Here is a 12,899-nt window from a genome sequence, read left to right on the forward strand (position 1 = left end):
GTGGTTGTGTTAAAGTGCTGCAAAGAACTGCAAACTATAAAGATACATGAAAAGAAAAAATATATAAATATAATATCAAAACAATACAAGATTAAACACAATAAACCCAGTTTAAAACAAATAAGTCTGGCTGATGTTAAAAGCCAGAGAATAAAAAATGGGTTTTAAGTCTAGCAGGTAGTGGAGGAGTATGCTTAATGTGCAGAGCTAGGTTATTCCACAGCAATAGGTAGATAGGCAATAGGCTCCGCCCTCTTCTAAGATAAGGACCTAAGGACCTCGGTACCAGCAGGAGTTGCTGTTGAGCCGACCTGAGAAGCCGAGAAGGTAAGTAGGGATGAAGAGACTCAGAGAGACAAGATCATTCAAACATTGAAAAAGGAAAATAAGAATTTTAAAATTAACTTTAAATTTGCACAGGCAACCGGGCGGTGTGTGCAGTTGTAAAACCAGCTAAAAGACACACAGCAGCATTTAGAACCAAAAGCTGATGAGGGAACAAGTATTTGAGTATTGGTAATCTAAGCGGGACAAAATAAATGGCTGGATCACTGTTTCAAAGAGTTGCCAGGAAATATTTCACTTTTACCCAGTGGGCGAAGGGCAGAAAAGTCTGGCAGTCGTCGGCATAGAAGTAAGTATGGAACCTAAATACATGGATAAAAACCTGTGGCCCTAAAACTGAGCCCTGTGGGACCCCACAAGACAGAGGAGCGCGAGGATTTAGACACAGAAAGACCGATCAGCTAGACGAGATCTAAACCAATCAAGTGTTCTGAATTCCCGTTAAGACATTTACACGTGATCTAAAATGCGGTGGTCCACAGTGTCAAAGGCAGCAGTCAGGTCAAGTGGAACCAAAACGGCATAGTGACCAGAATCATATAACAAATGGATATCAATAATAAATCTTAATGATGCTCTGTACTACGGCGTGCTTTAAAACCACACTTTGTAAATTTCCCTGAGATGATGTGTTTTGAGCACAGCCCTTCCAACTGCTGACTCGATCACACAGAGTCCACAGCATGTTGGTTTTCTATTACTTTACTACACGTTTATTCTACCAAAAACAGTGATATATATCCTGTAAGTGTTGTGGGAGTTATTATTTCCTTTCAGTTCCACAGCAGCGAGGGTGAAATAACCAGCACTCTGTTCTTCGTTTCAGACATCAGTATTTAATTTACATTATTGATAACATTTCGGATCTGTTAAAGAACTTTCTCATGAACATCTCTAAGTGGGACAAAAAGTGCAAATAATACCAAACAATGTTTTTTTTTTGTTGTTGTTGTTACAGATAACACTGCGTACACTACACTATTGTGCACGAACCAAAGTTAGAAACAATGTGACTCAGGTTTCTGGGCCTCTTTCAGAGCGGATACGTAATTACAGAGGATCGAGGGAAAAAGGCGGGACTGAGAACAAAGAGGATCGTTGTTTCATACAGGAAATGCTTCTGTGTTGTGTGATGGGATCGCGCTAGAGAAGAACTGAAGGCGTAAGCCTGCAGGAGGACATGCCAGAAGCACAGTAGCAGGTGTCGCGTTCGTCTCTAAAGTCCGTCGTCATACAGCTGCGAGGATTTGGAGCTTAAAGTCCCCCAGTTTGTAATTCTGTATCTGGATAACGATCAGTCTGTCACAGTCATCACGGACACAGTGAGATTTCTTGTTCCCGGTATGACTTCTTTTTCCCCTATTTTTTTTTTTTTTTTTATTACTAAAGAAAAACACAAGATTCCCTCCTTAACCAACAAACAAGGCTCAGAGAAAAAAGCTACAGTTACAGTCTCAGTGTAGATAAATCTGCTGCTGTACATAAATAATACGGAAGAGGGCAGAGAAGGTGCCTGTGATATTTCCAGGAGCTGTCCAGAGGAGCGGCCATGCTGGGTCATCATTTTTACTGGTAGCCCTTAAAACACGATTCAGACGGATACCCTCTGCTGATTAGGCGCCGCTGTTCCTCGGAGCTTGCATTGTGTGGAGCGCAGAATTTATTACAGCCACGCTGACCCAGTTGGCTCCAACATAACAAAGAGAAAAAGGTTGGCTACTGTGGTGGTCAGCCATGGTTGTGATTGGCTGCTGAGGACTTTTGTCTTTAAGGGGACAGAGAAGTGGTGTGATTGGATACAATATATGCATGCTCTCTCATCAGCCGTCTACATGTATCTCTGCAGCTTTACTGGGAAGTTTTTAAAGTGAAGCGGACTTGAAAAACGATAGTTCGAGCAGCCAGTGGTGTTCCAGGGGGAGTTTCCATGTGGAAGGGGTGGCAGAAAGTGATCCTCGGGCTCCGTGGGAAGTGTGCGTTCTCAATGCATGCTGTGTTGAACTGCCATCGGGGGGGGTTTATTTGATGATCTGTGGACAGTCGCTCCAGGCTTTGGCCTTTCGTTTCGCTAGCGCCAGCCAGGCGGGCTCTGTGGACACCTGGGGAGAGTCGCTGGAGGGGAACCGCTTCGACACGTCCTTGACAGCAGGTGGCGATGGTGTCGAGTCTGAGATCTCAACTGGAATTATAATAAACAACCATAAAGGATGAGTAACAGGTCTGCTGCGCCTTAGAAAGCAAACAAATCCTTGATCTTTGACACATCGTGTCACCGTCTATTTCATTCGGCTTTTATGGGATAGACCAACACAATTTGTCTGAAGTGGGAGGAAACCGACACTGGTTTTAAAAACAACATGAATACAATTCTAGGGGACATTATGTGCATTTATTCAGCCCCCTTTATTCTGACACCCCTAAAGAAAATCAAGTGAAGCCGATTACGGTTAAAAGTTACGGTCTTCGAATAAGCGTGGCTAGAAGGAAGCCATTGATAAAAGAGATCCATAAGAAGGTCCATTGCCACTAGCCATGTAGGGGACAGCAAACAAAAATAAAAGTCCAAACTTAATGCAAAATTATATCTGTGGAGGAGGAAGCACTGCAACCCCTGGAAGCATCATCTCCACCGTGAAACATGGTGGTGGTAGCCTCAGGTTGTGGGGCTGCTTTACTTTGGCTGGGGTTCATCTTCCAGCGGGACACTGACCCTAAACACACAGCCAGGGTTACAACACAATGGTTTAGATCAAAGCCGTATGTGTTAATACGGTCCCCGATCGAAAATCTGTGCCAAGACTTGACAACTGATGTTCACAGACACTCTTTATCTAATGTGAATGAGGTAAAGCTACTTTAGAAAGAAGAATGGGTGAAAATGTCTGTCTCTAGACCTTAAAAGAGGCTAACATATTTGCAGCGCAAAGTATTTACGCAGGGCAGTAATAATGAACTACTTTGTCTTGTTCAACCACATATCAGCCCAATAAAATACACTTAAGTTTGTAGTTGTAATGGAAAAAAAGTGAAAAAAGGTTGCACAGCACACCCCCTTTTAAGTCTACTGTAATTGTTAAAATATAAAGTTGAATTTTTAGCTCGGAGCGAGTTGGCATTAGAACAAGAAAATCCTCACATTTGCACACGTCATCCTTCAACTGAGCTTTCTTATCACGGAAAAATGACCGATCATCAAGCCAGTGATTAACAGGCGCAGGTGGGGGATCCCTACCTGTGACTGAGCTCGGTAAGGTGCTGGCCTTTTTCAGGGGGTCCCTGCGCTCGAATCGGCCCAGCAGGCTGTCGGGCCTCTTGGGTTCCTCTGGCGTCTGAGGTTTGGAGGAAGGACTGGTGCCGCCGCTCTCTTTGCCTTCTGTGGGACTCACCAGTGCGACCTGCAGAAAGAGATGTGAGAATACTTCGTAGGATTCAGAACTATGTCAGGGGGCGTAAAGGACAGTGGGTAAATGGGGATCTGGGGCACATACACTGTCTCTCTCCCTGGCTTGCTTCTCTGCTAGCTTGGCTTCTCTTTGGCTTCGACGCTCCTCGCGGCTCTGCTGTTGCTCCCTGAAGCCTTTCTGCTTCTGCAGGGCCAGGGTAATCCATAAGGGCCCGGCTTCTTTCTCCTGCACCCTTGCGCTGTCCAGTGAGTGTCTGGCCTGTAAGGAAGGTTTTTCTGCAGGATAAAAAAAAATACATTTGATCGTTACCATGCCTTTAGTAAATAGACTAAACGTTCTTTTCGCATTTACAACTAAAAACGCCTTCATTCCAGAGTCATGTTTGCCCTGCTTTTCAATTGGTAAATTAACACTCTAATTAGTAGCAACTTGGAGTTAAGTGCCTTGCCAAAGGCGACATTGAGATGTGGCATGGGAAGCAGCTGGAATTGAACCAATAACTTTCTAAGACAAGTGCTCTTGCCGCCCACTATAGCATCTTAGAAATAGTGAAGCCCTTCACCCATAAACACAGAGTGGTATCCACTAATAAACAGCTGGTTAATGGTCATGGGGACACCGACCTCGCCTCATAAGCTCTGCCTTCCTGTCTGCCTTCTCTCTCCAGGGGATGTTGATGGAAGGGAAGAAAGACCTCTTCTCCTTTGGCTCCTCCTCTCCTTGGACATGACTGTGGCTGCCTCTTTGCAGCTGGCCCACCGTGGACGGCTCTTCGCTTCTCCAGGCCTGCTCTTGGACGGATGAATCTGGACTCTCCATCCTCTGGGTGGCCTCCTCACAGGGGAACCCGTGGGCTGCTTTGGGTAGTGGAGATGGAGGAGGCGTTGGGCTGGCTCCGGAGGGTTTGGGAGACGTCGCTGGCCTTCGGTAGAGCGGTGGTTTGGAGAGGACCTTCTCTCCGTCGTTGTGCGCGGTGGGGCTGGTAGGTTTGCCTGGCTTGCCCCGGGTTATGGCAGGAGAGGCGGACGCGTGTAAATACTTGCCCACTACTCCCTCCTTCTGAGGCGACGTGGGACTTGATTTGTCAGAAAAGACCGAGGAGGCATCGGAGTCTGGCTCGATCGGGGTAAGAGGCGATGGGACTCCGTCAAAGCTGTCTCCGGCGCTGTAGCGTTTCTTCCTTTTCTCCGTGGACTGCTCGCTGTGGAAGCGCAGGGAGTAGTTTGTCCTTCTCAGTTTAATCCCAAAAGGAGAGGGGCTATCCTCGCCTTCCTGTCCCTGCGCCTGCCCCTCCTCCGTCTTGCTCTGAAGTCGGCTCTTGACTTCGGAGCCCTCGGGTTTGTCCCCCGGGCTGGGAACCAGGAACGACGGGAGGTCTTTGGCAAACATGTACTCCTCCGAGCCCCTCTCAACAATCCGAACAGTTTTGCTTGTCTGGGAGAGACATTTAACGGTCGGAGACTGGGGGGCCGCTGGGGGAATGTCAGATTGAGCAGCCTCCTCTCCTCCGTCCTTATTTTCTGCAGCAAAAGCCTCAGAGTTTCTGTTTGAGTCTCCAAACTTCTTCTTTGCGGGGGTGATGGAGAACTTGGCACTGGCGGACATTGTTTTTCTGAGGTTGGTATGGGAGAACTGAGGCTGCTCCTCGCTGCCCAGCTGAGGCTGACTCCTGCTCGGAGGGTCTGGGTACTCATCGTACTTGCCATCCTCTACCCCTTTAAATATCTTCGAGCGGATACTCGCCCACTCTGCCAGCACGGCTGCGCTCGACTGATCTGGGGAGAACGAAGACTCGCTGAGAGATTTGGTTTTCCCCGATTTGCGGTCCGGAGAGCTTTTGCTCTTTGCTCCGTGGGCTTTCCTTTCCTCTCCCAGACCCAGCAGGGACTTGCATGCAGTGTCTTTGATCTGATCTAAATTGACAGCTGTCCCACAGAGCTGGGCGCCTGTCACCAGGATAGCTGTGTGGGGGACATATGGAGATGCCGGTAGGTTGGGGGGGTCTTGCCCTTCTGGGGAGGAAGGTGAAGCTCCCTCCCTTTGATCTGCATCAGCAGGCCTCTGGTGGCTGGAGGCTGGTGTAACAGGGGTCAGGTTGACCTTCTGGAACAGAATCTGTTTCTCTCCAGAGGAAACTTTGAAGGAAAAGGGTCTCTGTCGCTCCTCCATCTCCCTCCAGCGCTGCTCCTCAGCTCTCCGCTTCCTCTCCTGTTCATCAGAGCCCCCGGCAGCCTCTTCTCTCAATTTCTTCTTCTGCTCCTCCAGTTCCAAGTATTTGTTTTGCTCCGTCTGCCTCAGCTTTAGTTTCTGGTCCTTTTTCTTTCTTTCCTCTTCTTCCTCTTTTTGTCTTTTGCGCTTCTCGGCCTCAAGTTCCTGTTGCCTCCTTGCCACCGCCTCCTCTCGCTTCCTCCTTTCTTCCTCCTCGCGTTTCTTCCTTTCCTCTTCCTCTCTTTGCTTCTGCTCTTCCAGTCGCCTCCTATCTTCTTCCTCTCGTTGCCGGCGCTCCTCTTCTCGCTTTCTCCTCTCCTCTTCCAGCTTTCGTACTAGCTCTTCCTCCTCCTGCCTCCTCCTTTCTTCTTCTTCCCTTATTCTCCTTTCCTCCTCCTCTCTCCGCATCCTCTCTGCTTCCTGTCGCATCTTCCTTTCCTCCTCCTCCCTTCTCCTTCTCTCGGCCTCCTCCCGCATCCTTCTTTCTTCCTCTTCTTTCATCCTTCTATCCTCCTCCTCTCTCCTCCGTCTATCTGCCTCTTCTCGCCTCCGTTTTTCCTCCTCTTCCCTGACTCGCTTTTGCTCCTCCTCCTCTTTCCTCCTCCTCTCCGCCTCCTCTCTCATCCTCTTCTCTTGTTCTTCCTGCTGTTTCCTGCGACACCTCTCCTCCTCCAGCTCACGCAGCCTCAGCTCCTCCGCCCTCCTCCTCCTCTCCTCCGCTTCCTCTCTGAGCTTCTGCTCCTCCACCTCCCTCCTCCGCCTGGCCTCCAGTATTTCCTCCTCATAGAGTCTCTGTTTCTTCAAGCTTTCTTTGGAGGACTCCAGAGATGCTCTGCGCTGATCATCTGAGAACACCCCGGCTGCCTCCATGTCCTCCTGCATGACTCCAGGGATAGACACCTCCTGGAGGTCCTGGGAACGAAGAGGCAGGATTGCTTTAATGTTTTAAACCACAGAAGGAGGTGACAGAATGTCATTGATCAACATGTTAGACAGTTGTGGGAGCTCAAATTACGTCTTCCTTACCAGTGTGAACCGTCGGTGTTTGCGGGAAATCCTCTGGTTTTTCGGTTTGACTGAAAGTTTATGCTTGGCAGCCGTGTTGTCCAGGCGAGGGACAGACTGGGGGACGGCGTCCAGGTTGATAGACTCGATGGTACCGGAGGGTTGGAGAACCCGTTTGGACCTGGGGGACTTTACTGGCGTGCTGTGCTGCCCGGATGATTGAGCTCCTTGGACCTGCATTTTCCACAACAGAAAAATAAATAAAGGAACGGTTTTTAATCAGAGCATCAATCAAGTCAGTTAAACGGCTGTAACATTGTTCTGGTCAGTTCAGTAGTGGAGGGGGTTGTTAATCAGCGTCGGCTGTTCTGGGGTTCATGAAATTACCACTAAAGGGGCAACAAAGGAATGGTTTAGCAGGTGGAGGCAATGAGCATTTTCCTTTCCTAATTGTTTTGACTACTTTTCAGTAGTTCTGGATCTGACCAGAGTCCGTGTCACTGCTGGTCGCACGAGGCGACACCTGGACCCTACAGCGGTTGTATAGGCAGTCCATCTCCACCAGGATGGTACATCAATACCTGCTAGTGACAAAAGGTTTGCTGAGTCTCCCAGTATAGTCTCAAGAGCACGGAGGAGACTCCAGGAGACAGACTATTACTCTAGAAGGGCTGGACAAGGCCGTATGGGGTTTTCACATATGACTGCAGGCTCACTCTGAGCTGATCTGGCAGATGTGAAAGCATCTGGAGAAGCTGTGGTAAACGTCATTTTCAGGATGAAACCCTTAAGCCCATTGCACAAACAATGGGTCCTGAGTTTCTCCTTGTGAGTAATAATGCCTGGTCTCATGTAGCAAGAGTAAGCAGGAAGTTCCTGGAGGATAAAGGAACTATTATCACTGACTGGCCTCCAGGTTCCCATGACCTAAATCCATTAGAACATCTCTAGGACGTCAACTTTGGGTCCACCAGGTTGCTCCTCAGACTGTCCAGGAGCTCATACCACAGGGCACCATCGGTCATATCACAAGGAGCATGCCCTGACGATGTCAGGCATGTGGAGGCCATACGAACTACTGAGTACCATTTGATGTTGCCGCAACGACATATCAGCAAATCAGACCAGCCTTGCCACATGAGTTTTTCAGTTTCATTTTCTCTATGACTTCGAATTAAGCCCTCTGTGGGACGATCATTTTCATTTTCATCAAATGAAGCGGTCTCTTTTTGTTACTAATATCAATGTGTTTCATTGGGATTTTAGGTGGCAGACCAACACAAACTAGTGCTTAACTGTGAAGAGGAGAAGAAGTGATGCATCGTTTTCACAACTCAAAGATCTTAAGGGAGTGGTGTGCATTTGTATTCACTCCTCTTCACTCTGATACCCAGAATCAGAAATCAGTCAATTAGTTGAGCTCATCTGTGTGTTTATCAATGTCAAACTATAAATGCATGCAATGAAATATCTCTATAAATCCCCCTGTTTTGTGACTTCAGAGGCTTGTAAAAAGAACGTTTATGAACAAACAGTTTTTCTTGGTCCTAAAGATCAAGAAAAGCAGCCGGTCAGAGAGAACGTTGTTGAGCAGGTTAAGCAGCGTTAGATTATAATAAAATGCACTGAAGGTTTGAACACAGGGCTCTGCTCAGTCCGTCGTCTGAAAATGGAAAGAGGATGGTACAGTTACAAATCTGCCAAGACCTGGACCTCGTCCTAAACTAGCAGGTCAAAAGCAGCCAGGAGATCCTTTGTAACTCTAGAGGAGCTTCAGAGATCCACAGCTCAGGTGGGTGTTTTGCTGACTGGATAACTCTTACTTGTGTGCCGCACAAATCAAAGCTTTATGGCAGAGTGGAAAGATTGTTTAATTGTTAAAACAAGGGGCTTGCTACAAATCTTGCGGACGATACCACGCATGTGAAGAAGGAGGTGCTCTGGGCAGGTGAAAACAAAATGAAGCGTTTGGCACTATGGATCTAATAACCCGTAATAACGCCCCATTTTAAAGTTCTCTGACTAGATGACTTCTACACTTTGCTTCATCAAAGAAAGTTAAAAACTACAACCTACTTTTCCCCAATCATTACTCGTTTAAAATCAATAGAAGAAGTTCTGTCGTTACCTTTGGTTCCATTTTTGGTGGCTCGGCTTCTACCTGGGCCAAAACCCTCAGAGGGCTTCGGGGAACCTCTTCCTCATCTGAACTTCCCTCATCTCCCTCACTTCTGCGAAGAGAAGAAGGCCTCTGGCCGAACTTTATACCTTGTGCAATCTGCCTCTGTTTGGTGAACACAATGATGGAACAACATTAAAGCACAGCTCGGGTGTTTTGATCCACTTGTCATGGTAGAGAAAGCCATATATGCTTTAGGCTTTTAATGATGCACCTGGTCCCTGCCAAGCAGTACACCAGCTTGGCAGCTCAATCTTTGTCTCCCCTGGGCACAAGGCCTTCTCCAGATAGCCCTGGGTTGCTCCATGTGGGCACCTGCCCACTTCTGTTAAGTATTAAGTTGTACTTTTTTGGTCATCACTCGCAGTCCATGGGACTGGTGCCAGTGGTGTTCTAGCAGCTTCTCGATCACATCGGGCCTAAACCTTGGTTTCTGACCATTTTGTACAAACTTTCCGTTCATTGCCAGATTGTAGAAACTTGAACACTGATGGGTGTTCAACATGGAAAATGACTCAAGGCACACATTAAAGCTTGTTTTGGAATGGATAAAGCAAGGTATTAAGCCGTTGGAATGGTCCCACCCGCAACACGATTCAAAATGCATAGTCTTTGTCCAGGATACCAAACAATTTAAATAAACTCTTAATACTTCTGCCAAGAAAACTGGTTAATTATCAAGACAGAATGCTGCTGGAAGCTTGTTGATGGCCACAGAAAGTCTGTTGAGGTAAAGCCTGCTAAGGGTCATTGATCTAAATATTATATGTATACATTGGAGCCCTCCTTGCTTGCATTTCAATATTCTTAAGTATGTATGGTGAGCTCAGAGAAGTGTAGGATTTGTGTGAGGCCCACCTGCAGGTTCCTAACTTTATCTGAAACGTTTTCCTGGGACATGCTGTGATCCAGACCGAGTTCCTTCAACGGCTCCTCTGGGATAAAGATGCTGTCGTGGGAGAGAGCTCGAGATCCAATGGGATTTAAGTCCCTGCAGAAGATTGACAGCATCCTCTAAGTTGCAGACATTTACTACAGCTCCTTTAACGCAGTGATGGAAATCAGCTTTTTACACTCTGGCATCACATTAAAAACATCATTTTACTTTTTCCGTCGAGCTGAATTGCTTTCAAACGTTATAATTGCATGTGTTCAGAGACCAAACTGTATTATGCATACAGCAATCTGCATGAAGGTTACGTTTGGGTGTTCTGTTGAATCGTGCCCTGTAATCAAAAATCAAATGCACTTACCTCAGATTTTTATTAGACTCCTCATTGTCAGACACAACTCCACTGCACACTTCCCCAGTTGAAAAACTTGCTTTTAACTCTGCTCCATCAAAGCTCCTTTTAGCTTCCCGCTTCTTCTTCTTCCCGAACAGCCGTCTGAAGGGCTGGAATTTGCCCTGCCGTCTCCGCTCTGCCGGGTGAGGGGGGTGGGGTGGGGGGGAGAAGGCAGACGATAACCACAGCTCAATCTTTTTTATCTGACTTCTTGCTGCGATAACGAGCAGGAGGATGCCCGAGGGTGTGTTTTTAGTGTGCGACTCCGAGAAGATAATGAAATGCAAGTGACATGGCTGAAATAAAAATGAACCAAAACAGCAGATAAAAGACAGATAAGAGAGACGACAGCGAAGAAGAAAACCTTGGTTTCCAGTTCTGGAACATGGGAAAGATAAATCTCAAGCCTTAAAAGCAAGGGAAATAAATGGCAGGAAAAACTTTACCGAACACATCCCTGTTTTCACGAAAATCCACAAGCAGGAAAACACCAAGTCTCACAAGCCAGTGAGACAGCCCAGTGATTCACACAGCTCCAAGAGTCGGAGCCAAAAGTTTGACTCATGTCACAATGTTCTATTCACATCACAGTTTATCCCTCTGTTAGTAAGTAATCTCTTCAACCGTCAGATTAGAACAAGAGCTCACACCTAAACATGCATCAACATGTGACATAACTAGTGAAAGAGACTGCAATAAAAATCTTTTAATGGTGGTTTATGAGGAAGTCTTAAACCAAGGCAAGAAATTAACCTTGGACTCTCAGCTTCAGTTATAAACTCTGCTACGTACACACAGGTCCCCCCATCTGTCGAGACCAAAAGATGAAGTTCACTTATCGTGCATCATCAAAAATTGTCATCGTATCCGGCTTTCGACAAATATTTCTGTGATTCAGAATCTGTCTGCCCGCACCCGAACGCCCTGCTGTGTGTTTTGCTTTTTCTCTGCGTGTTTGTCGCCCATTTGTCTGTCTGCTTGTAAGGATGCACCCAGTGAGGTAAGTGGGTGAGGTTACAGAGCTGTGAAGCTACTCTACACCGTTGCACAGACAGGCGTTCTCAGGCTCTGTATGTATCCCTTTCAGAGCTAAAAGTAGCAACTGGTGTGGGATTTCACTGCACACAAACCAAAGGCATGATGGGAAGTGATACAGTAAACTAATTTCTCCTCTTAGATCTTTTGACCCTAAACTTTATCCTTCTGTGGGAAAATGGATGACCATATGCCCTACGTTAAGGATTGAGATATACACAACATGAGTTGGATTTATGCTCATCATCACCATTTTAACAAGTTTGAAGCAATAATTTGTAATTTGGTTTGTAAGTGTAGGTTTTCTCTGTGATAAAATCATTTTGTGTCCAAATGCTACATGTAAAGCACCACTTGTGGTTGGATAGCTAAATTTAAGCTAGTCTCTGTAAAAGACGGTAACAGGGCAGAGAGTGAACTTGGTTTATTTAAGTGGTACAAAACATTTTTTTAAACTTAAACTTCTTCCACTTTATTAAAATAGTGAAACAATAATTTGATAATTTGTTCAGTAAATGTATTTTCCTTCTGGCACTGAAACCACAACGCTTTCTGACGGTTAGCTTAGCATTCTGCGATGGAAACTGCTAGTTTAAGTAAAATCCTACCGGCCCCCAGGTGTACCCGCTCTGCTGCACAGGGGGCTGGATGTGGTTGTTTTTTTTTTTGCTTGTGTGAGTGAGTGGCGCTGTGGATGGCGCTGGGTCTGGTGCTTGGTGCCCTTTAGCTCATGCTGTTGTGGACTAGGGCAAGCAGGGTTCTGGATTCTGCACCTGACTCCTGCTTAGGTGAATGGAGCCTGGTGAGTTGGTGGGCTGTTGCCACTGGTCCCTGAGGGGCCTCTGCTCCATGGCCATGGGGGCTCTGTCCTGGGCTCTCTGCTGTCTGGTTGCCTTTCACAGTTTTACTTGTTGTGGCCGTATAAATATATATATCCATCCATCCATCCATTTCTGACCCGCTTAATCCCTCACGGGGGTTGCTGTTGCCTATCTCCAGCGTTTACTGGGCGAGAGGCGGGGTACACCCTGGACAGGTTGCCAGTCTGTCGCAGGGCATATATATATATATATATATATATATATATATATATATATATATATATATATATATATATATATATATATATATATATACAGTTTGCTTGCCGTGAAGCTGGACATAGTAAGTGAAAACAAAAGTTGCTGAAAGGAAAAAAGTCTTGCTTTTCTCTTTTAAAACACACCCATCAGGTATAATTAGCCTAGTTCACCTCACTGTAGAACTAGGGTCCATACCAAGACTTTTTTCAATAGATTGGTATTAGAGTCTCTCACTAAACTTAACTCCTGATATGTTTGTAAAATGTCAGTGATTTCATCTTCTGCCCCTGAAGCAAGCTGTGCCGTTTTGCTGATACGGAAGAAATTTGGGTTTTCCCTAATAGTCTTTTTCACC

General features: G+C 46.4%; 1 protein-coding gene across 3 annotated transcripts in view; it reads right to left on the reverse strand.

The window, feature by feature from the left end:
* Nucleotides 1-1,161: 1,161 nt before the first annotated feature.
* cracd (capping protein inhibiting regulator of actin dynamics) overlaps nucleotides 1,162-12,899 on the reverse strand; it is a 30,624-nt gene continuing 18,886 nt past the window's right edge. For 2 of the 3 annotated variants that reach the window (XM_021318422.2, XM_021318423.2), the window contains 8 exons: nucleotides 10,395-10,563; nucleotides 10,000-10,132; nucleotides 9,091-9,246; nucleotides 6,984-7,196; nucleotides 4,373-6,869; nucleotides 3,834-4,024; nucleotides 3,578-3,740; nucleotides 1,162-2,524 (listed from right to left, as the gene is read on the reverse strand). In XM_021318422.2, the coding sequence (XP_021174097.2) occupies nucleotides 2,364-2,524; nucleotides 3,578-3,740; nucleotides 3,834-4,024; nucleotides 4,373-6,869; nucleotides 6,984-7,196; nucleotides 9,091-9,246; nucleotides 10,000-10,041 (3,423 nt within the window). In that variant the 5' untranslated portion in view covers nucleotides 10,042-10,132; nucleotides 10,395-10,563 and the 3' untranslated portion in view covers nucleotides 1,162-2,363. The remainder of the gene's footprint in view (nucleotides 2,525-3,577; nucleotides 3,741-3,833; nucleotides 4,025-4,372; nucleotides 6,870-6,983; nucleotides 7,197-9,090; nucleotides 9,247-9,999; nucleotides 10,133-10,394; nucleotides 10,564-12,899) is intronic. The other variant, XM_021318425.2, reaches the window with a different exon arrangement.

This window comes from Fundulus heteroclitus, chromosome 9 (genome assembly GCF_011125445.2).
Source record: "Fundulus heteroclitus isolate FHET01 chromosome 9, MU-UCD_Fhet_4.1, whole genome shotgun sequence".
In the NCBI taxonomy this organism is placed as follows: Eukaryota; Metazoa; Chordata; class Actinopteri; order Cyprinodontiformes; family Fundulidae; genus Fundulus; species Fundulus heteroclitus.